The 25,798-nt window shown below is 32.4% G+C and overlaps 1 protein-coding gene across 3 annotated transcripts in view; it reads left to right on the top strand.

Moving 5' to 3' along the window:
• The window catches only part of LOC130900229 (ecotropic viral integration site 5 ortholog), a 40,337-nt gene extending 15,407 nt beyond the window's left edge, over positions 1-24,930 (top strand). For 2 of the 3 annotated variants that reach the window (XM_057810727.1, XM_057810729.1), the window contains 9 exons: positions 317-508; positions 697-1,056; positions 4,453-4,611; positions 9,772-10,008; positions 10,078-10,413; positions 10,467-10,634; positions 10,702-10,965; positions 15,358-15,459; positions 19,115-24,930. In XM_057810727.1, coding sequence (XP_057666710.1) covers positions 317-508; positions 697-1,056; positions 4,453-4,611; positions 9,772-10,008; positions 10,078-10,413; positions 10,467-10,634; positions 10,702-10,965; positions 15,358-15,459; positions 19,115-19,387 — 2,091 coding nt within the window. In that variant the 3' untranslated portion in view covers positions 19,388-24,930. Of the gene's footprint in view, positions 1-316; positions 509-696; positions 1,057-4,452; positions 4,612-9,771; positions 10,009-10,077; positions 10,414-10,466; positions 10,635-10,701; positions 10,966-15,357; positions 15,460-15,767; positions 15,818-19,114 lie in introns of all 3 variants that reach the window. The other variant, XM_057810728.1, reaches the window with a different exon arrangement.
• The last annotated feature ends 868 nt before the right edge of the window (positions 24,931-25,798 follow it).

The following is a 25,798-nucleotide window of genomic DNA, read 5'->3' as shown; positions in this document are numbered from 1 at the left end:
AATGTACAGTTTTGAAGGAAACCGTATCGGAAAATTCCTCTGTACAGAAATATCCCGAATCACATTTCTCAGTGTAAAACGAAAATATAATTAGAGGAAACGTACAAAAATCGATTTTGTATCAAAATGAGTCTTACTGCGACTCAAATATTTGACATATCAACTAAAATGGCCGACAATACACATTTCATACAATGACGAATGTTTCTCAGTGTAGAGTGAATAAAATAAAACAGCAAAAAATCCAATACGATTTTTAGATCATTACAAACGACGTATTTATAACAGAAACCGATTTTTTTCCCCCAAATTCCAGACAAAATCCCCCTGCGAAAAAGTCATAAGACGGGATATAGCCAGAACGTATCCGGAACACGAATTTTTCAAAGAAAAAGACGGACTAGGCCAAGAATCTCTCTTCAACGTTATAAAAGCTTATTCTCTACACGATCGAGAAGTAGGATATTGTCAAGGTTCAGGTTTCATAGTGGGATTGCTTCTGATGCAGGTGAGTGACTCAATATTCGTTTTTAGACATGATACCGAGACCGGTTCACCCACTTCGATGACAACGACAACATTAATTTCAATATAAATGAATTTTTTTCGATATACAACCGAAAATAACAAAAAAAAAACGTTTCGCTGTGTACCGCGTCCAGTGGTAATGACAACAAACATTTTATATTTCTGTAGATGCCGGAAGAGGAAGCGTTCGCCGTTTTGGTGCGGATAATGGAGGATTACCGGATGCGAGACATGTTCAAACCCAGCATGGCCGAATTGGGGTTGTGCATGTACCAATTGGAGAACCTCGTCGCCGAATACCTGCCGGATTTGAATCAACATTTCCAATCGCAAAATTTCCACACTTCCATGTACGCTTCCAGTTGGTTCCTCACCCTTTTCACAACGGCTCTATCGTTGCCTTTGGCGTGCAGGATCATGGACGTTTTTCTTTCCGAAGGAATGGAGATCATATTCAAAGTCGCTCTGGCCATGTTGACGTTGGGAAAGGAGCAACTCATGTCTCTAGATATGGAAGGAATGTTGAAGGTATGCCGTTCGAAATAAATAAAAAAATAAACAGTTTTCCCTAAATTTTTTGCGATGATTTTTCGATTTTAGGTCTCTTCGAATTGATTTTCATAGAAACCAGACCAGAAATTGGGAAATTTTCCCAAAAAATAAAAATTAAATTGTGGTAATCAACAAATACTCCAATAGACAACTCAAACCATAGATAAAAATATGAGGATGTGGATTTAAATTTTTATTTAATTAAAAAGGGAGTGATAGCAAGGGTTGTGGTTGCCACTACCTCATTTCGAAACCCTTAACGGCATTATGTAATTAATTTATCTAATGAAAAGTTTCTACCGTAGATTTGGAGTTGTTTCAACTCCAACCTGTTGTTATGGGACTTGGAAGGAAAGGAAAACCTACTAGTTGGATGTGTGGCAAAAAAATTTCTAAATAAAAAGCTAATTTGGTGTACCTGAGTGCTCAATTGACTTTGCTGCAGCTCTGAGGGTGCTCATTGTTTATTATCGATCCATTATCCAACTCCTTTCAGAGATTTTAGGTTGTGGAAATGTATGAAGCTGTCAAAAATCTTCATCTTCTATATCACATACTCTCAGGTGTCATATTCTGGAGTTTCTTGGTATCTCCACTTCGAGATAATGTTTTCTTTACGTACCCCGCAATCTCTACTGGGCCTATCATCTTCAGGTGTACATTAAGGCGGTAATTGGGGTCTGTTTTTTTATTCTGCAGCTCTGAGTATGCTCATTGTTTATTATCGATCCATTATCCAACTCCTTTCAGAGATTTTAGGATGTGGAAATGTGTGCAGTTGTCAAAAATCTTCATCTTCTATATCACATACTCTCAGGTGTCATATTCTGGAGTTTCTTGGTATCTCCACTTCGAGATAATGTTTTCTTTACGTACCCCGCAATCTCTACTGGGCCTATCATCTTCAGGTGTACATTAAGGCGGTAATTGGGGTCTGTTTTTTTTATTCTGCAGCTTTGAGGATGCTCATTGTTTATTATTGATCCATTATCCAACTCCTTTCAGAGAGTTTAGGCTGTGGAAATGTGTGAAGCTGTCAAAAATCTTCATGTTTCGTATCTTATGCTCTCCGGTGTAAACTTCTGTAGTTACTTGGTGGTAATTGAGGTCTGTTTTATTATTCTGCAGCTCTGAGAATGCTCATTGTTTATTATTGATCCATTATCCAACTCCTTTATCCAACAACTTTGTATCTTATGCTCTCAGGTGTCATTTTCTAAAGTTTCTTTGACCTTTACGTAACCCGCAGTCTCTACTGAACCTTCTCCAGGTGTACATTGAGACGACAATACCTGAACAGGGTTAATATTTTATATTCCGCATACTAATTAATATTAATGTTTATATAAATTTTTATCACTGATTAATTTCCGTTTTTATTGATAGTTTACCATCAATATTTACCGTACTATTACCCCGTGGTTGTTTTAGTTTAAAAATAGTGATGATTTCACTGTACTGTATCATTTAATTGAGTGTTTGATAACTTGATATAAAATGATAAGATATTATCTTAATTAACCTTTTAAAAAATAATTCCAATTGCGTATAATTCAGATATCAATTTTTGGAAAATGCAAAACATATTAAATGTAAGTAAAAGTAATTGTACATAATAAACAATGAATTTTAGAGACGAAGGGGTTGTTTAAATATCTATTATGGTGAATTAGATTGTGGATTTGACTTGATTGAATCGATTCTCTTTAAAAAAGTATTAAAAGTGTGGCATTTTCATTGTAGTAATAATTTAATTCATCTTTTGATGAGCTCCTGGTCTAATAAACAAAAAAAGTCATTTGAGAACGTTTTTTCAACCTTTCTGTGGGATTTTTATGGAATTAAGTAAACATCCAATAATCACTGCAAGCATTTAAAGTTCAGATCAAGATATTATTTGTAGTAACCTCTATTTGTGAGATAAGAAACTTATTGATCAATGGAATAAGTCTGTACGTTTTTTTAATATCTCATTGGCTTCTAATATTTCCTAATTTCATATAAAATTACCTTTCTACACGTTATTCTACATAAACTTTGGATTTTATTACTAAAAACTATTTTTTTGTATCATATTTTGACTTTACTGCTGGATTTTCAACTCTGTTTACAACATTGTCAAAGTTATGTCACTCACGGAACATTTTAAAACGATGACAGTGACATTTTGTTTACAAATCTGATGAAATAGTCACCAAATCATATTTCTAAACGTTATTTCACATAAACTTTCGATTTTATTACTAAAAACTATTTTTTTGTATCATATTTTGACTTTACTGCTGGATTTTCAACTCGGTTTACAACATTGTCAGAGATATGTCACTCACGGAACATTTTAAAACGATGACAGTGACATTTTATTTACAAATATGATGAAATAGTCACCAAATCATCTTCCTAAATGTTATTTTACATAAACTTTCGATTTTACTAGTAAAAACTATTTTTTTGTATCATATTTTGACTTTACTGTTGGATTTTCAACTCGGTTTACAACATTGTCAGAGATATGTCACTCACGGAACATTTTAAAACGATGACAGTGACATTTTGTTTACAAATATGATAAAATAGCCACCAAATCATATTTCTACACGTTATTTCACATAAACTTTCGATTTTATTACTAAAAACTATTTTTTTGTATCATATTTTGACTTTACTGCTGGATTTTCAACTCGGTTTACAACATTGTCAGAGATATGTCACTCACGGAACATTTTAAAACGATGACAGTGACATTTTATTTACAAATATGATGAAATAGTCACCAAATCATCTTCCTAAACGTTATTTTACATAAACTTTCGATTTTACTAGTAAAAACTATTTTTTTGTATCATATTTTGACTTTACTGTTGGATTTTCAACTCGGTTTACAACATTGTCAGAGATATGTCACTCACGGAACATTTTAAAATGATGACAGTGACATTTTATTTACAAATATGATGAAATAGTCACCAAATCATCTTCCTAAACGTTATTTTACATAAACTTTCGATTTTACTAGTAAAAACTATTTTTTTGTATCATATTTTGACTTTACTGTTGGATTTTCAACTCGGTTTCAACATTGTCACAGATATGTCACTCACGGAACATTTTAAAACGATGACAGTGACATTTTGTTTACAAATATGATAAAATAGTCACCAAATCATATTTCTACACGTTATTTTACATAAACTTTCGATTTTATTAGTAAAAACTATTTTTTTCTATCAAATTTTGACAATTTAGAATTGAGTTTTCAACTATTTTTACCACATTGTCAGCTTGTCCGATGAGGTCTATCACTCACCAACCATTTTGTTTCTACGTTTAAAAATATTTGTATTTAACTAGGAAATTTGTTTTAATTTGCAGTATTTCCAAAAAGAACTTCCCGTTCAAGCTGAGACAGAACCAGAGGCTTTGATGCAAACCGCTTACGAAATGAAATATAACGCGAAGAAAATGAAGAAATTGGAGAAGGAATATATAGTTATTAAGACTAAAGAACAAGAAGAAATGGCCGAATTGAAAGTAATCAGACGAAGTTCATTTTGTATATAAATATAAAATTTTTTTCTTTCAATTCAGATTTATCGGAACCTTCCAGATCTTCTTTCCACCCAATTATTCTCATCTACCCAATTATTCTCCTGAAAAATTTCTATTTAATAACATCATCTGCTTTAGTGCAATATTTTTCCTTTTTTTTCTTCCTCCTATTCTTTTTTCTTCCCCCTATTGTTTTTCTTGTCTCTTTTTCTTCCATCTATTTCTTTTTATATTATTTTCTTCTTTCTCTTTGTCTGTCTCTTCTCTTAATAGCCTCATTTGCTTTATTTTCCAGATAATCTCCATCTTTTCGTAATTTTCATTCTGATTTCCTTCTTCAATAACTTAATTAGTTTTATTCTGGACCACATCTCGTCTTTTTATTGTTCCTATTATCTTCCTTATCTCTTTTCCTTCTTTCTATTTGCCTAAATCAAGCCTCATTTGCTCATTTTTTTTTCCTCTCTACCTAATATCCTCATTTACTTCGATACTGCAACAATCCTTCTCCTTTTCACCCTCTTATCCTTTTCGTTACCACTTTTTCTTCTTCAGATTCTTTCATCTCTTCCACAAACCTACCCATTCGCTTTGTTCTTGGAAAACTTTCAATTTTCCTCTTTTAACAATCTCCCCGTTCGCTTTTCCATGAAAATCTTTCCATTTTCCTCATTTTCTATCTGATCTTTACTCCTAATACCCCAATTCGTTTTATTCTTGATCAATGTTCATCTTTTTCTTCTCTCTAATATCTTATAACTTTTCTTAATAATCTCCTACAGTCTCTTGTTTGTTTATGAATTCAAGTACTGAAATTTTCTTCTTTTTTTGCTCTCCTACAGTCACTAGTTTGTTTATGGATTCAAGTACTGAAATTTTCATCTTTTTTTGCTCTCCTACAGTCTCTAGTTTGTTTATGGATTCAAGTACTGAAATTTTCTTCTTTTTTTGCTCTCCTACAGTCACTAGTTTGTTTATGGTTTCAAGTACTAAAGTTTTCTTCTTTTTTTGCTCTCCTACAGTCACTAGTTTGTTTATGGATTCAAGTACTGAAATTTTCTTCTTTTTTTGCTCTCCTACAGTCTCTAGTTTGTTTATGGATTCAAGTACTGAAATTTTCTTCTTTTTTTGCTCTCCTACAGTCACTAGTTTGTTTATGGTTTCAAGTACTAAAGTTTTCTTCTTTTTTTGCTCTCCTACAGTCACTAGTTTGTTTATGGATTCAAGTACTGAAATTTTCTTCTTTTTTTGCTCTCCTACAGTCTCTAGTTTGTTTATGGATTCAAGTACTGAAATTTTCTTCTTTTTTTGCTCTCCTACAGTCACTAGTTTGTTTATGGTTTCAAGTACTAAAGTTTTCTTCTTTTTTTGCTCTCCTACAGTCACTAGTTTGTTTATGGATTCAAGTACTGAAATTTTCTTCTTTTTTTGCTCTCCTACAGTCTCTAGTTTGTTTATGGATTCAAGTACTGAAATTTTCTTCTTTTTTTGCTCTCCTACAGTCACTAGTTTGTTTATGGTTTCAAGTACTAAAGTTTTCTTCTTTTTTTGCTCTCCTACAGTCTCTTGTTTGTTTATGGATTCAAGTACTGAAATTTTCTTCTTTTTTTGCTCTCCTACAGTCTCTAGTTTGTTTATGGATTCAAGTACTGAAATTTTCTTCTTTTTTTGCTCTCCTACAGTCACTAGTTTGTTTATGGTTTCAAGTACTAAAGTTTTCTTCTTTTTTTGCTCTCCTACAGTCACTAGTTTGTTTATGGATTCAAGTACTGAAATTTTCTTCTTTTTTTGCTCTCCTACAGTCTCTAGTTTGTTTATGGATTCAAGTACTGAAATTTTCTTCTTTTTTTGCTCTCCTACAGTCACTAGTTTGTTTATGGTTTCAAGTACTAAAGTTTTCTTCTTTTTTTGCTCTCCTACAGTCACTAGTTTGTTTATGGATTCAAGTACTGAAATTTTCTTCTTTTTTTGCTCTCCTACAGTCTCTAGTTTGTTTATGGATTCAAGTACTGAAATTTTCTTCTTTTTTTGCTCTCCTACAGTCACTAGTTTGTTTATGGTTTCAAGTACTAAAGTTTTCTTCTTTTTTTGCTCTCCTACAGTCTCTTGTTTGTTTATGGATTCAAGTACTGAAATTTTCTTCTTTTTTTGCTCTCCTACAGTCACTAGTTTGTTTATGGTTTCAAGTACTAAAGTTTTCTTCTTTTTTTGCTCTCCTACAGTCACTAGTTTGTTTATGGATTCAAGTACTGAAATTTTCTTCTTTTTTTGCTCTCCTACAGTCTCTAGTTTGTTTATGGATTCAAGTACTGAAATTTTCTTCTTTTTTTGCTCTCCTACAGTCACTAGTTTGTTTATGGTTTCAAGTACTAAAGTTTTCTTCTTTTTTTGCTCTCCTACAGTCACTAGTTTGTTTATGGATTCAAGTACTGAAATTTTCTTCTTTTTTTGCTCTCCTACAGTCTCTAGTTTGTTTATGGATTCAAGTACTGAAATTTTCTTCTTTTTTTGCTCTCCTACAGTCACTAGTTTGTTTATGGTTTCAAGTACTAAAGTTTTCTTCTTTTTTTGCTCTCCTACAGTCTCTTGTTTGTTTATGGATTCAAGTACTGAAATTTTCTTCTTTTTTTGCTCTCCTACAGTCTCTAGTTTGTTTATGGATTCAAGTACTGAAATTTTCTTCTTTTTTTGCTCTCCTACAGTCACTAGTTTGTTTATGGTTTCAAGTACTAAAGTTTTCTTCTTTTTTTGCTCTCCTACAGTCACTAGTTTGTTTATGGATTCAAGTACTGAAATTTTCTTCTTTTTTTGCTCTCCTACAGTCTCTAGTTTGTTTATGGATTCAAGTACTGAAATTTTCTTCTTTTTTTGCTCTCCTACAGTCACTAGTTTGTTTATGGTTTCAAGTACTAAAGTTTTCTTCTTTTTTTGCTCTCCTACAGTCTCTAGTTTGTTTATGAATTCAAATATTGAAGTATTCTTCTTTTTAATCTTCTTTTCTTGCTCTCCTACAGTCTCTAGTTTGTTTATGGATTCAAGTACTGAAATTTTCTTCTTTTTTTGCTCTCCTACAGTCACTAGTTTGTTTATGGTTTCAAGTACTAAAGTTTTCTTCTTTTTTTGCTCTCCTACAGTCTCTTGTTTGTTTATGGATTCAAGTACTGAAATTTTCTTCTTTTTTTGCTCTCCTACAGTCTCTAGTTTGTTTATGGATTCAAGTACTGAAATTTTCTTCTTTTTTTGCTCTCCTACAGTCTCTAGTTTGTTTATGGATTCAAGTACTGAAATTTTCTTCTTTTTTTGCTCTCCTACAGTCACTAGTTTGTTTATGGTTTCAAGTACTAAAGTTTTCTTCTTTTTTTGCTCTCCTACAGTCACTAGTTTGTTTATGGATTCAAGTACTGAAATTTTCTTCTTTTTTTGCTCTCCTACAGTCTCTAGTTTGTTTATGGATTCAAGTACTGAAATTTTCTTCTTTTTTTGCTCTCCTACAGTCACTAGTTTGTTTATGGTTTCAAGTACTAAAGTTTTCTTCTTTTTTTGCTCTCCTACAGTCTCTAGTTTGTTTATGAATTCAAATATTGAAGTATTCTTCTTTTTAATCTTCTTTTCTTGCTCTCCTACAGTCTCTAGTTTGTTTATGGATTCAAGTACTAAAGTTTTCTTCTTTTTTTGCTCTCCTACAGTCACTAGTTTGTTTATGGATTCAAGTACTGAAATTTTCTTCTTTTTTTGCTCTCCTACAGTCACTAGTTTGTTTATGGTTTCAAGTACTAAAGTTTTCTTCTTTTTTTGCTCTCCTACAGTCACTAGTTTGTTTATGGATTCAAGTACTGAAATTTTCTTCTTTTTTTGCTCTCCTACAGACTCTAGTTTGTTTATGGATTCAAGTACTGAAATTTTCTTCTTTTTTTGCTCTCCTACAGTCACTAGTTTGTTTATGGTTTCAAGTACTAAAGTTTTCTTCTTTTTTTGCTCTCCTACAGTCACTAGTTTGTTTATGGATTCAAGTACTGAAATTTTCTTCTTTTTTTGCTCTCCTACAGTCTCTAGTTTGTTTATGGATTCAAGTACTGAAATTTTCTTCTTTTTTTGCTCTCCTACAGTCACTAGTTTGTTTATGGTTTCAAGTACTAAAGTTTTCTTCTTTTTTTGCTCTCCTACAGTCTCTTGTTTGTTTATGGATTCAAGTACTGAAATTTTCTTCTTTTTTTGCTCTCCTACAGTCACTAGTTTGTTTATGGTTTCAAGTACTAAAGTTTTCTTCTTTTTTTGCTCTCCTACAGTCACTAGTTTGTTTATGGATTCAAGTACTGAAATTTTCTTCTTTTTTTGCTCTCCTACAGTCTCTAGTTTGTTTATGGATTCAAGTACTGAAATTTTCTTCTTTTTTTGCTCTCCTACAGTCACTAGTTTGTTTATGGTTTCAAGTACTAAAGTTTTCTTCTTTTTTTGCTCTCCTACAGTCTCTAGTTTGTTTATGGATTCAAGTACTGAAATTTTCTTCTTTTTTTGCTCTCCTACAGTCACTAGTTTGTTTATGGTTTCAAGTACTAAAGTTTTCTTCTTTTTTTGCTCTCCTACAGTCTCTAGTTTGTTTATGAATTCAAATATTGAAGTATTCTTCTTTTTAATCTTCTTTTCTTGCTCTCCTACAGTCTCTAGTTTGTTTATGGATTCAAGTACTAAAGTTTTCTTCTTTTTTTGCTCTCCTACAGTCTCTAGTTTGTTTATGAATTCAAATATTGAAGTATTCTTCTTTTTAATCTTCTTTTTTTGCTCTCCTACAGTCTCTAGTTTGTTTATGGATTCAAGTACTAAAGTTTTCTTCTTTTTTTGCTCTCCTACAGTCTCTAGTTTGTTTATGAATTCAAATATTGAAGTATTCTTCTTTTTAATCTTCTTTTTTCGCTCTCCTACAGTCACTACTTTGTTTATGAATGTAAATATCGAAGTCTTCTTCTTTTTATCATTCTTTCCTTGCCACTCCTCTACTAGGTTACTAGGCCATCGTTATTTTTTGTTTATCCCGTAAACACAATACACAAATTTCCGTCGGTTCCGTAAAAAAAATATATTTACACGATAAACAGCAATAAATCCAAAAATCTTCTCGAATAAACTCTGTTATCTTATTTACAGAGATTGCGACAAGAAAACAAACAGTTGAGACACCGTTGCGAAATGTTGGAAGAAGAAAGTAAAGCGTTAGCCGATAGATTGGTGAAAGGACAAGTGAGCCGAGCCGAAGAAGAAGAAACCACTTTCGTCGTCCAAAGGGAGCTCGAAGCGTTGAGACACACCCATCTGGAAACTACCCACCAGCTCGCATTAGCCAACGAAAGAATTCGAGCTTTGTCGTTGATGATGGAAGAAACTGTAAATAACCGTCAATCGATCGACCATTCAAACCATCGTTGATTGTTTGCGTTTTGTTTTTTTTTCCAGCACACTTCGCGCCAGTCTTCCATGGAAGAGATAACGCTGAAGCAAGAACAGCTCTTGCAAAGGGAAGAGATGATAGAATGTCTCCAGGAAGAGTTGGTGAAGGTCAGGTTGAGGAAAGCGGAAGACGACGCCATTATACGGGATCTCCGCTCGAGAATACACGAATTAGAAGAAGATAAGAAAACGCTGAGGGAAACGACGCCGGATAATAGCGTGGCGCATCTGCAAGAAGAATTGATCGCCGTGAAATTGAGGGAGGCCGAAGCCAATCTTTCTCTGAAAGATTTGAGACATCGAGTTTCGGAATTGAGCGATCAATGGCAGAAACATCTGCAGGTAAATGAGAACCGTTCGATTTTAATTCGGTTTATTGTATTCGGGTTTCGTAGGACCATAAACAAGATCCGCCGCCGCCGCCTGATCCGCTTAGTACCCCGAAAAAACTTCTATTCGGTAAATTGGGGCACAACGAAACGCAAAAGCTCGAAGAAGAATTGATGACTACTAGAATCAGAGAGATGGAAACGTTGACAGAAGTAAAAGAACTTCGTCTAAAGGTACGGCAACATCTCGAAAAAAAATTTCGACTCGAATCGTTCCTATGTTTGATTTTTGAATTTGTAGGTTATGGAATTAGAAACGCAGGTCCAAGTTAGCACCAATCAATTACGAAGACAAGACGAGGAAATTAAAAAGCAAATGGAACTGCTGGAATGCGCGGAAATGAAAAAGAAAGAGGCGGCAGCTCGATTATTGGAAGAGCAACGCCGATACTCCGACCTCGAAAGTAAAATGAAAGACGAATTGATGAGAGCTAAAATAAGCGACGCGGAAAAAACTCAAACGGTCGCTACGTTGATGCAACAAATCGGACAATTGGAACTTAAAGTAAGTATAGTTCCAAACGATGACCGTCAGCCACCACCCGGTAGCTCCATCTACCAATCGGTAGAAAAACTCGGTACCGGATATTAAATCTCATTAGATGTTGACTGAAATTAGAACCGGGATTGAAAAAGTTGTACCAAGGGTTTATTTTATGCTACTGAAGTACGGATATGGGACAAATTGGGACCATTACGGATGTGAACCTTCCGGAAACTACTGAAAATATTGTCTGATCAATATGTGACCAATTAAAAAGGTGCTAATACTTCGGGAATAGACAGATAGATCTTACAAATTACAAATCGAAAGAAAATACAAAAAAATTATAGTTAAAGGGAGGTTTAGGAAAAAAAGGGACACCCTGTAATCGTGTAACTGACATTTTTTAGTATTGGCATTTGTTAACTTCAAGTTTTTCGATTTTTTTTTGGTTTGTTTGAACGAATTGGGACCGCTAGAGTTAAGGGTTTCCAAAAGGATGCTGCAAATATAGTTCAATCAGCACGCAATATATAAAAAGGTGCTCAAACTCATTCAAATAAATATAGAGACACTACGAATCAGGAATCAATTTGAAAATTTACTTTGGAACATAAGTAAACAACAATTGAAGGAAGTATTGAAAAAAATATGGTTAATAAAAAGATTCTTATACAAAACTAGTAAGGGATGACTGCCACAATATACCCCATTATTATTTATAACCGACGTTCGTTAATGTAAATGGAGATTAAATAGTATTTGTAGTAATGGCATTAGCCGAACCAAAAAATTTCGATTTCGTTGATTCTTTTCAAACAATTTGAAGCTTTTGAGATGTGGGTGGGCGATAATCAAGTATCCAAAAGCCATATCATGCTCCAAATGTCATAATCATGTACTCTAACGACATATCATGTACCTAAATGTCATATTAAGTTCTCAAATACGATAATCGTGTACCTAAAAGTCATATTAAGTGACTAAATGTCATAATCTTGTACTCAAATACCATATCATGTACCCAAAAGTCATATCATGTTACTAAATGTCATAATCTTGTACTCAAATACCATATCATGTACTTAATTGTCATAATTATGTACCCAAATGTCATATTGTGTTCTCATACGCCATAATCATTTACCCAAACGACATATCATGTACCAAAATGTCATAATCATGTACTCAAACGACATATCATGTACTTAATTGTCATAATTATGTACCCAAAAGCAATATCATGTTACTAAATGTCATAATCATGTACTCAAATGACATATCATGTACCCAAAAGTCATATCATGTTACTAAATATCATAATCTTGTACTCAAATACCATATCATGTACTTAATTGTCATAATTATGTACCCAAATGTCATATTGTGTTCTCATACGCCATAATCATTTACCCAAACGACATATCATGTACCAAAATGTCATAATCATGTACTCAAACGACATATCATGTACTTAATTGTCATAATTATGTGCCCAAAAGCAATATCATGTTACTAAATGTCATAATCATGTACTCAAATGACATATCATGTACCCAAAAGTCATATCATGTTACTAAATGTCATAATCTTGTACTCAAATACCATATCATGTACTTAATTGTCATAATTATGTACCCAAATGTCATATTGTGTTCTCATACGCCATAATCATTTACCCAAACGACATATCATGTACCAAAATGTCATAATCATGTACTCAAACGACATATCATGTACTTAATTGTCATAATTATGTACCCAAAAGCAATATCATGTTACTAAATGTCATAATCATGTACTCAAATGACATATCATGTACCCAAAAGTCATATCATGTTACTAAATATCATAATCTTGTACTCAAATACCATATCATGTACTTAATTGTCATAATTATGTACCCAAATGTCATATTGTGTTCTCATACGCCATAATCATTTACCCAAACGACATATCATGTACCAAAATGTCATAATCATGTACTCAAACGACATATCATGTACTTAATTGTCATAATTATGTGCCCAAAAGCAATATCATGTTACTAAATGTCATAATCATGTACTCAAATGACATATCATGTACCCAAAAGTCATATCATGTTACTAAATGTCATAATCTTGTACTCAAATACCATATCATGTACTTAATTGTCATAATTATGTACCCAAATGTCATATTGTGTTCTCATACGCCATAATCATTTACCCAAACGACATATCATGTACCAAAATGTCATAATCATGTACTCAAACGACATATCATGTACTTAATTGTCATAATTATGTACCCAAAAGCAATATCATGTTACTAAATGTCATAATCATGTACTCAAATGACATATCATGTACCCAAAAGTCATATCATGTTACTAAATATCATAATCTTGTACTCAAATACCATATCATGTACTTAATTGTCATAATTATGTACCCAAATGTCATATTGTGTTCTCATACGCCATAATCATTTACCCAAACGACATATCATGTACCAAAATGTCATAATCATGTACTCAAACGACATATCATGTACTTAATTGTCATAATTATGTGCCCAAAAGCAATATCATGTTACTAAATGTCATAATCATGTACTCAAATGACATATCATGTACCCAAAAGTCATATCATGTTACTAAATGTCATAATCTTGTACTCAAATACCATATCATGTACTTAATTGTCATAATTATGTACCCAAATGTCATATTGTGTTCTCATACGCCATAATCATTTACCCAAACGACATATCATGTACCAAAATGTCATAATCATGTACTCAAACGACATATCATGTACTTAATTGTCATAATTATGTACCCAAAAGCAATATCATGTTACTAAATGTCATAATCATGTACTCAAATGACATATCATGTACCCAAAAGTCATATCATGTTACTAAATATCATAATCTTGTACTCAAATACCATATCATGTACTTAATTGTCATAATTATGTACCCAAATGTCATATTGTGTTCTCATACGCCATAATCATTTACCCAAACGACATATCATGTACCAAAATGTCATAATCATGTACTCAAACGACATATCATGTACTTAATTGTCATAATTATGTGCCCAAAAGCAATATCATGTTACTAAATGTCATAATCATGTACTCAAATGACATATCATGTACCCAAAAGTCATATCATGTTACTAAATGTCATAATCTTGTACTCAAATACCATATCATGTACTTAATTGTCATAATTATGTACCCAAATGTCATATTGTGTTCTCATACGCCATAATCATTTACCCAAACGACATATCATGTACCAAAATGTCATAATCATGTACTCAAACGACATATCATGTACTTAATTGTCATAATTATGTACCCAAAAGCAATATCATGTTACTAAATGTCATAATCATGTACTCAAATGACATATCATGTACCCAAAAGTCATATCATGTTACTAAATATCATAATCTTGTACTCAAATACCATATCATGTACTTAATTGTCATAATTATGTACCCAAATGTCATATTGTGTTCTCATACGCCATAATCATTTACCCAAACGACATATCATGTACCAAAATGTCATAATCATGTACTCAAACGACATATCATGTACTTAATTGTCATAATTATGTACCCAAAAGCAATATCATGTTACTAAATGTCATAATCATGTACTCAAATGACATATCATGTACCCAAAAGTCATATCATGTTACTAAATATCATAATCTTGTACTCAAATACCATATCATGTACTTAATTGTCATAATTATGTACCCAAATGTCATATTGTGTTCTCATACGCCATAATCATTTACCCAAACGACATATCATGTACCAAAATGTCATAATCATGTACTCAAACGACATATCATGTACTTAATTGTCATAATTATGTGCCCAAAAGCAATATCATGTTACTAAATGTCATAATCATGTACTCAAATGACATATCATGTACCCAAAAGTCATATCATGTTACTAAATGTCATAATCTTGTACTCAAATACCATATCATGTACTTAATTGTCATAATTATGTACCCAAATGTCATATTGTGTTCTCATACGCCATAATCATTTACCCAAACGACATATCATGTACCAAAATGTCATAATCATGTACTCAAACGACATATCATGTACTTAATTGTCATAATTATGTACCCAAAAGCAATATCATGTTACTAAATCTCATAATCATGTACTCAAATGACATATCATGTACCCAAAAGTCATATCATATTACTAAATCTCATAATCTTGTACTCAAATGCCATACTATGTGCCCAAATGTCATAATTATGTACCTAACTTCAAGTAAATGAAAAATAGAGAATAAATAGTCTTTCCGGTATTAGATATTTTTGCTTTTTTGATAATTTGGTTCTACTTATTCATTTCTAATTGTTTTTGGTATCGTAGAGTCAAGAAATAGCCACTGAAGGTGAACTGAGGATCCATTCTGTTGACGCAAGCGATAAAGTTAGAGAGCTGCAAGATAAAGTGGCAGATCTACAAGCCGAGGTAAATATTGTGTAATTTGCTTCCGCGTCATCATTATACAGCCAAAAAAAAAAAAAAATGTCATATTCACCTGTGTTATAAGCACACGCTTCGCTTATTTTTTTTGTAAATAAAAAATTATTGGCAGAAACGTTTTCGATGAAAAAGAAAAAAAACGAAAAATAATCAGAGTTGCTGGTTGTACAGTGTCTTGTACATATTTTTCATTCGGTACCGATGAATTCGCGTTTAGTTTTCTGCCAATATCGACGATTTAAAAAAAAATAATCAAGTTTTTGCGCAAAATATGCTAATGAGAGTTTACTTAGTTTCCCACGCCTATCACAAGCCCGGACACAGAGCCTTGGAGGTGGCTCGAGTAAGTCAACAACAGTTTCGCTTTTATTTATTTATTTTTTTTTTTCAGTGTACACAATCAAATTTATTATCAACAATAACGATGAAATCGGCGGTTTTTTTTATACATCGAACGTGTATTTAATAAGATCGGAACCGTATGTTTTCCAGAAAATTATATCGGTGTATTATAAATAAAAATTGTGGTCGAGTATATGTAATACCCTGTATAATGTCTTTATGTTTAATTGTGTACACTTCATATTGTGTATATGAATCATTCTGCCGGTTTCATTTCTATTTTTTTTGTATGACTAGTTTGAAAATATGTAAATTTGGGAAAAAACTACGACCAACATTGTTTATAATTATTTATATCAAGTATTTTGAACGCCATACTTTGTAACGCATTAAATTAAAATCAAAATTTATCATAAAACCGGTAAGTTTGGAAATTACTACTCGGAGTACTACTTTCTGGTCCTTCGAGCCGGATGAGAACCATTTTTACTTAAATTTTCCATATTTTCTGTTTAATCGTTTCTGTAGTTGAATTTCCTTCTCCGTAGATACATTTCATACAATAAAATGAGAAATTTTCAACCAAAAAGTGAAATAATCTCAGAGATTTAAACCTGTAATTGAAAATTAACGCCATTTTGGTCGTTTTCGGAATTATTTTGAAAACTTTAAACCCACTCTACATTATAATCCATTAAATTGAAACCAAAACTTGAAATAAAACCGGTAAGTTTGGAAATTACTACTCGGAGTACTACTTTCTGGTCCTTCGAGCCGGATGAGAACCATTTTTACTTAAATTTTCCATATTTTCTGTTTAATCGTTTCTGTAGTTGAATTTCCTTCTCCGTAGATACATTTCATACAATAAAATGAGAAATTTTCAACCAAAAAGTGAAATAATCTCAGAGATTTAAACCTGTAATTGAAAATTAACGCCATTTTGGTCGTTTTCGGAATTATTTTGAAAACTTTAAACCCACTCTACATTATAATCCATTAAATTGAAACCAAAACTTGAAATAAAACCGGTAAGTTTGGAAATTACTACTCGGAGTACTACTTTCTGGTCCTTCGAGCCGGATGAGAACCATTTTTGCTCAAATTTTCCATATTTTATGTTTAATCGTTTCTCTAGTTGAATTTCCTTCTCCATAGATACATTTCATACAATAAAATGAGAAATTTTCAACCAAAAAGTGAAATAATCTCAGAGATTTAAACCTGTAATTGAAAATTAACGCCATTTTGGTCGTTTTCGGAATTATTTTGAAAACTTTAAACCCACTCTACATTATAATCCATTAAATTGAAACCAAAACTTGAAATAAAACCGGTAAGTTTGGAAATTACTACTCGGAGTACTACTTTCTGGTCCTTCGAGCCGGATGAGAACCATTTTTACTTAAATTTTCCATATTTTCTGTTTAATCGTTTCTGTAGTTGAATTTCCTTCTCCGTAGATACATTTCATACAATAAAATGAGAAATTTTCAACCAAAAAGTGAAATAATCTCAGAGATTTAAACCTGTAATTGAAAATTAACGCCATTTTGGTCGTTTTCGGAATTATTTTGAAAACTTTAAACCCACTCTACATTATAATCCATTAAATTGAAACCAAAACTTGAAATAAAACCGGTAAGTTTGGAAATTACTACTCGGAGTACTACTTTCTGGTCCTTCGAGCCGGATGAGAACCATTTTTACTTAAATTTTCCATATTTTCTGTTTAATCGTTTCTGTAGTTGAATTTCCTTCTCCGTAGATACATTTCATACAATAAAATGAGAAATTTTCAACCAAAAAGTGAAATAATCTCAGAGATTTAAACCTGTAATTGAAAATTAACGCCATTTTGGTCGTTTTCGGAATTATTTTGAAAACTTTAAACCCACTCTACATTATAATCCATTAAATTGAAACCAAAACTTGAAATAAAACCGGTAAGTTTGGAAATTACTACTCGGAGTACTACTTTCTGGTCCTTCGAGCCGGATGAGAACCATTTTTGCTCAAATTTTCCATATTTTATGTTTAATCGTTTCTCTAGTTGAATTTCCTTCTCCATAGATACATTTCATACAATAAAATGAGAAATTTTCAACCAAAAAGTGAAATAATCTCAGAGATTTAAACCTGTAATTGAAAATTAACGCCATTTTGGTCGTTTTCGGAATTATTTTGAAAACTTTAAACCCACTCTACATTATAATCCATTAAATTGAAACCAAAACTTGAAATAAAACCGGTAAGTTTGGAAATTACTACTCGGAGTACTACTTTCTGGTCCTTCGAGCCGGATGAGAACCATTTTTACTTAAATTTTCCATATTTTCTGTTTAATCGTTTCTGTAGTTGAATTTCCTTCTCCGTAGATACATTTCATACAATAAAATGAGAAATTTTCAACCAAAAAGTGAAATAATCTCAGAGATTTAAACCTGTAATTGAAAATTAACGCCATTTTGGTCGTTTTCGGAATTATTTTGAAAACTTTAAACCCACTCTACATTATAATCCATTAAATTGAAACCAAAACTTGAAATAAAACCGGTAAGTTTGGAAATTACTACTCGGAGTACTACTTTCTGGTCCTTCGAGCCGGATGAGAACCATTTTTGCTCAAATTTTCCATATTTTATGTTTAATCGTTTCTCTAGTTGAATTTCCTTCTCCATAGATACATTTCATACAATAAAATGAGAAATTTTTAACCAAAAAGTAAAATAATCTCAGAGATTTAAACCTGTAAATGAAAATTAACGCCATTTTGTTCGTTTTCTAAATTATTTTGAAAACTTTAAACCCACTCTACATTATAATCCATTAAATTGAAACCAAAACTTGAAATAAAACCGGTAAGTTTGGAAATTACTACTCCAAGTAATACTTTCTGGTCCTTCGAGCCGGATGAAAAGCGGTTAACCCTAGAAAACCCCAGAGAATCAAACTAAAACGTTTTTTGTCGAATTAACATGTAACGAAAAATGATTTTGAGTATATTTTTGATATAATTTATGCATGAAACTCACAATTTTTTTTAATTCAATCCATACAAGCATGAAAACTGACACAAGCACGATACATCAAATTAGTAAATTAGGGAAAAAAATCGAAGGGGATAGAATTTACAAAATCATCAAGAGAAAAGGACTGTATGTATAATACAGGGCAAGCCAGTAGTTTAGTTTCCCAACGTCCGATGTAATAGTTGCATGGTGATTTATTTTTCGGTTCTATTTAGAAAAACCGAGTTTTATATTTTTAAATCGCTGCCATTCTTGTATTCTTTTAGGTCTTAAGATTGGAAAGGAGTAAAGGAGGTTACGTCGGTGGTCGCTTGTCGGGAGACAGATCTTCATCAATAGACAGCACCGATGACGATTCCAGACTAGTCCTGGACGATTCAACGTTGCGTTTAAATATCGTAGATTCCCCCACATCAAGTAACGAATTGAATTTCAGCGAATTGTCCAAATCAACGATGAGGAACAACTTGGAATCGAGCGCGAAACCTCGCGCAAACTTAGATGTATATAATAGCGAAAATGACGTGCCACAAGTCTGACTAAATTTTTTTCTTCTATAATGATACTAAACCTCCCCTTTTTCCCCCAAAAAAATGACATAGTAGAGATTGTTATGATTGTTATAAACAGGCGAAAAAATATTCGAAATTGTAGTCTAAACGAACCATCGAATCATTTTTGATAATTATTTAAAAAATTTTTCGGATACCGATGTGATCTAGTAACAATTTACCCAAAATGAACGGGGTAGGTATTGACCCTGCGATAGTATACTGAAAAAAAAATAACAAAACTGGTATACGGGAGTATTTAAAAAAAAACTCCGAATATATATAAAATATAAAAGTAGAAACCCATTTGAATATAATGTTGAGATAATTCTTCTCTTTTTTTGGGATTTTTTCTGTATTATTTTGAAAACTTTAAACTCACCCTACCTTGTAACACATAAAATGAAATTAAAACTGTTCTTAAAACCGGTAAGTTTGGAAATTACTACTCGGAGTACTACTTTCTGGTCCTTCGAGCCGGATGAGAACCATTTTTACTTAAATTTTCCATATTTTCTGTTTAATCGTTTCTGTAGTTGAATTTCCTTCTCTGTAGTTACATTTCATACAATAAAATGAGAAATTCTCAACCAAAAAGTAAAATAATCTCAGATATTTAAACCTGTAAATGAAAATTAACGCCATTTTGGTCGTTTTCGGAATTATTTTGAAAATTTTAAACCCACTCTACCTTCTAACGCATAAATTGAAATCAAATCTGATCATAAAACTAGTAAGTTTGGAAATTACTACTCGGAGTAGTACTTTCTGGTCCTTCGAGCCGGATAAGAACCATTTTTGCTCAAATTTTCCATATTTTCTGTTTAATCGTTTCTCTAGTTGAATTTCCTTCTCCATAGATACATTTCATACAATAAAATGAGAAATTTTCAACCAAAAAGTAAAATAATCTCAGAGATTTAAACCTGTAAATGAAAATTAACGCCATTTTGGTCGTTTTCGGAATTATTTTGAAAATTTTAAACCCACTCTACCTTCTAACGCATAAATTGAAATCAAATCTGATCATAAAACTAGTAAGTTTGGAAATTACTACTCGGAGTAGTACTTTCTGGTCCTTCGAGCCGGATAAGAACCATTTTTGCTCAAATTTTCCATATTTTCTGTTTAATCGTTTCTCTAGTTGAATTTCCTTCTCCATAGATACATTTCATACAATAAAATGAGAAATTTTCAACCAAAAAGTAAAATAATCTCAGAGATTTAAACCTGTAAATGAAAATTAACGCCATTTTGGTCGTTTTCGGAATTATTTTGAAAATTTTAAACCCACTCTACCTTCTAACGCATAAATTGAAATCAAATCTGATCATAAAACTAGTAAGTTTGGAAATTACTACTCGGAGTAGTACTTTCTGGTCCTTCGAGCCGGATAAGAACCATTTTTGCTCAAATTTTCCATATTTTCTGTTTAATCGTTTCTCTAGTTGAATTTCCTTCTCCATAGATACATTTCATACAATAAAATGAGAAATTCTCAACCAAAAAGTAAAATAATTTTTGAGAGAAAGAAAATCATTGGAAACCACACCAAAAACCACTTGAAATGTTAAAGTTTAGAGATCACAATATCTCAAATTACTTCAATTGTATTTACAAAAGAAACAGAGATTAAAATAATTGTTTGTTGCAATTGTCATTGGCACTTTAGCTTCTTCTTCTTTCTCTTCTACTATGCTACCATTCAGCCTTTTGAGAAGTAGATGTCCAACTTTCGTGTCATCTCTTGGAAAATCGGCCAAAAGGTCTCCTTGAAAAATTGGTTCATCCTTTAGCCCATCTATCTTCCATAATCGGCGTGATTTCTCCACTAACTCTTCAATAGTTTTCATCTCTACTACCTTCACCATCTTCATACACTTAAACTGAACACTAAACACTAAACACTTTCAAACGCATCCAGCAATTTATTATCGGATACATTTTTTAATAATGTGCTCTTTAAACCGGATAATAACGGATCTCCTAGTTTGTCCAATATTTCTATTTCTACTAGATTTGTTTTTATCGCATTTTAAAAACTCCCGTCGACGTCGGTTATCCTACAGTATAGATTTTACACTATAAAAAAAATTATACAACGTTGCCAGATTTGGAAAATATCATGAATATAATAACCGGATGATTTTTCATTTTTGGATGTGCCCCCACGTTAGTAAAAATTATTATTGGGTGTTAGTATGTACACTTAGAGATTTGACAATGTTATATATCTGTTAGTTGTGCATTTAGAATTTTGATATTAAAAAATAGGGTCGAATTTTTGAAAATTTTCAACGGCTCTATCATATTCAAAAGGGTGATTAGATAGTAATTAATGAATAGTGTGATTTTATGTAAATTATGGTTTAACAAAATACTTTGTATACAAGGTGTTTCAATAGAAATTATTTTAACCGATTAATTAAAATATTTACTTGAATTTATTAAAAAAAAATTGTTATTACTAGTAAAGTTTAATTAGAACCTCAATAAGTCTACAGAAATATCTTGTATATATTAAAAATATTATTTTGCTATTTATTTATTCAACTGTCCATAGGCAGTTGAAGCACTTGTTCCTGGAATTTATTTTTATTATAATTTTTTATATTAATTTTTTTAATGAAAAACCAGTAGCTTCATAATGATTTTAAAAAAGCTCTTCTTCTTCTAATTCTAGAGACTAGTGACTACATTTTTCATATTAAGCTGGTAGGTTAATTAACAAAGACCAAATGTATTCTTGTTTCGGGTTTCGATTACTAGTCCATACCAGATTTGTGGAAGAGATGTATGAAGTTGACAATTTTAACGCACAAAAATTGTTTAAACATTCAATTGACACGTTTGTAGATTTCCTGGATTACACTCGGCCATACGACTGATAATTTAATTCATAAGTTGAAAAATTGTGGAAAATGCTTCATCGGTCCAAAATAAAATCAACTCATCCTTTCATCGGGTTCAAATTCCTCAAGAGTATTACAACGGTCCCTGTTGGTTAAAGACAGCAGCTAACCAGAGTGTAGGCCTATTCACTCTGGTTAGGTGGTCGTCCTCTGTCAAGGCCACCGTCTTAAGGTAGTAATTGGCCTGTTGGAAAACCGACCACTAGTTTCATGTCGTTTCTGGTCATCACGAGAAGTTCTTCAGACTTCTTGGCTGATATGGTTATGATTTTTTTGGATTGTTTTAGGTCTGGAGCGGTTCTTCTTCAGCCATTCGTTCGGTTCGTTATTGATGTGGTTACAGGAGGGTTCCGGTCCAAGGTATGGTGGTCTGGAAGCCGTTGATCGCTCATTACTGAACCCAAACTCTAATCAAAGATACTTTCTTTTCAACTGGAACCACTTTACGTTTTGTTGAAAGCATATTTCACGCACACTAAAGCACAATGAACAACTGGCAGTAGATGACTGATATGAACAGCCGGTAAAGACAAACAAAATGTCGTTTACAAAGATTTCTAAGTAAGTTGCTAAGTTTTATAGTGACTATTGATGAGGAATTTAAATGAAATGAGGTTGAGGATGAGTAAATTTTCAATAAAAACCATCTACATTTACAACTTAAGGATTAAAATGTGATAATAATTTGAAAGAAATCTACTAAACGTTACTCCCCCTGTATCTAAACCTATCAGCACTAGTATAGAAGATGGGAAATGATATTTTAGTTGTATACATTATAATAATTGAAACATCACTCAAAAAGTCACGTGATTAACTAAGAAAAAATCTATTTTGATCTCATCGTAGAAGGATTTGTCTTTTGCCACAAAATAGGCTTCAGTTTCATCAATTGCTTCTTCATTTGATCTAAATTTCTTTGCCGGCGAGCATATTTTTAAGATCAGTAGTCACTGGGGGCTAGATCTGGACTATACGGTGGATGACCATCATTAACCATCGTTGTAATCGACTTTTGAATCGGTGCATTGTCTTGGTCAAACATATGAGACCGTTTTTTTCCTTTGATTTTTGCTTTCCAACGATCCAACATATTGATTGATTGATTATCTTTCCCTTTTGGAGATAGTTGATGAACGATATTCCATGGGAATCCCAAAATACTGAAGTCATAACCTTCCCAGCTGACTGGACGCTTCACCGGCCACAGTCCACTCAGATGATGATCGTTTTGGTTCCGGAGTGAAGGGATGGATCCATTTTTCATCCATTGTCACATATCAAAGAAAAAAATCTGATTTATTAGGTGTAAACATGACCAAACGCTGCTTTGAATCATCAATCATGCATAATTGTAAACAAATCGCCTTCTGATATCTTTACGGCCCCATCTATCTCACGCAATTCCAATTTACGATTAGATATAATCAATTTGTGGACTTTTTGGAGTAATCATGTCAATTAGACGACCAAAACGTTCACCATCATTTGAAATAACAAAAGTAGCTTCACTTAAATGGCTGTCACTTTTTTCTGACAGATCGAAATGTCATGAAATTTGACACATGGTCGTTTGAAAGTTGGTACTTCATAAACGTCATATGGATTTGACAATGGCAGCGCCATCTGTGTGCAAGTCACACGATTTATTGAGTGATGTAATAAAAATGGATAATGCATTTGGAGATGATTTATTTTTATGGGAAAAACTATCGAAAGATACCTAAAACCAAGAAGATTTATCGACAAAATCATTGAAAGGTTTTAAAAAGTAAAAAAGTTCGAATTTAGTACTAGAATAGCATTTCCCTGATAATATCAATGTCAAGTGCCAACTATACACTTTCTTGATATCGATTTTTTATACAAAACTTTCTAATTTGTGCAATAAATATAACAGTGTAGCCGTTTTGTGATTAGCAGAATTCACAATTTTTTAAACGATATTAGCTTTGAATTTTTTTTTTTTGGAAAAAAGTGATATCTAGTTATTTTCTCTATTTTTATACATTCCTTTGATTGAATACAATTTACAGGGTGATGTACTAAGATCGTTTTTTTTTCAACCTCCGATCGCTACTACACTCGCCCCACACATTCATTCGGACGTCAGTCGGCGTTGTGCTACAGCCACGTAAACATGTCCGCCATTCGTTTTCTACCAGGCTGAAGGCGATAATACTGCAGAAATCCATCGGAGGTTGAAAAAAAAACGGCCTTCGTCCAAACATAAAGTATTCTTGATGAAAAATAGTTTTTATTTGAAAAAAATTGTCTCGAGATTGACTTCTTTCTTACCTTGATTACCTTAAATTAAATTTACATCGGTTCCTTGTGAAAATAATGAAGCTGTAAGTAAGAATTAGTCTCTTGATAATGTGTTTATTGCAATTCTATTCTGTGATTCACCCTGTATGTTTAAATCGTTGGTGTGGTCGCTGATTTTTTTGTTTACTTGTATATTTACACAATTACTTAAGCAATAAAGTATTATAATCATGTATTACATATTAATTAAATATTTCTTTATTATCTGTATGATTTGCTGCGCAAGCTGTAACGTTATTTATTTTCATAACATTTTATATTTATTTTTACAATATATTTGTTTAACAAAAATCGTTTTTGTTTTATTTCGTTCGGTATTTTCCATACGGGAGCTTCGATAACCCGCACAAAGTATAGTTCAAGAGAATTTCTTTCGGAAAACCTGTTAGTACATTCGAAAGGTACCTCGTAATATGGTTTTTTTAATTCAAACAATTACAACTAAAATTTCCGAATGAATAGAAACCATTTTGCTAAAGTACATGAGGCGATTCGACAAGATATCCAGTCACGTGGATGTAATAGCGACTGAAGAAAAACTTGCGTGAACTCACGCGTGTCGTGCTGCGTCAATGTATTCAACCAATTTGCGCTTTGCCTTATGACTGTACCAGGGATTATAGGTGGGTAGAGGTGTGGAAAACGATAAGATCAAATAATTTCAAGATATGAACGATTCGGACGAGATTTTCTTCAAGGTTAAGGCGGAAGAAAAGAAATCAAGTGTGTAGCCTGGACGGGATTATAAAAATGTATTTATTGAGCCCCAACTGATGTGAAAATCTGTATTTTAACTTTAGTCACCCGATTAAGCATGGATAAAAGAAAATGTTTCAATAATTGGACATTGATTGTCTCAATCATGTATGTACCTGTACCTAACCTAACTTTAGTCATCCAATTAACCTTTGATGAAAGGAAATGTTTAAATAATTGGAGATTGAGGGTCTTAGATCATGTCTGTAGCTGTTTTGGTGAATATGTAAGCAAAAGGAAAAGGATAAGAGCCACAAAATGGAAAGTTTGAAAGATTCGACTTGATTATTTGCAAGGGAAAGATGTGGTTGGATAGGATTGCAAAGTTTTGAAGCTACCAAAGGGGTTTTAGAAGTTATCTACCGACTAATTCTTTGCTTTTGGTCTATCACCCAATTTACCA

Source organism: Diorhabda carinulata, chromosome 12 (genome assembly GCF_026250575.1).
Source record: "Diorhabda carinulata isolate Delta chromosome 12, icDioCari1.1, whole genome shotgun sequence".
Classification (NCBI taxonomy): Eukaryota; Metazoa; Arthropoda; class Insecta; order Coleoptera; family Chrysomelidae; genus Diorhabda; species Diorhabda carinulata.
Note: the sequence above shows the minus strand (reverse complement) of the source record. Positions and strands in the feature narration are given on the sequence as shown.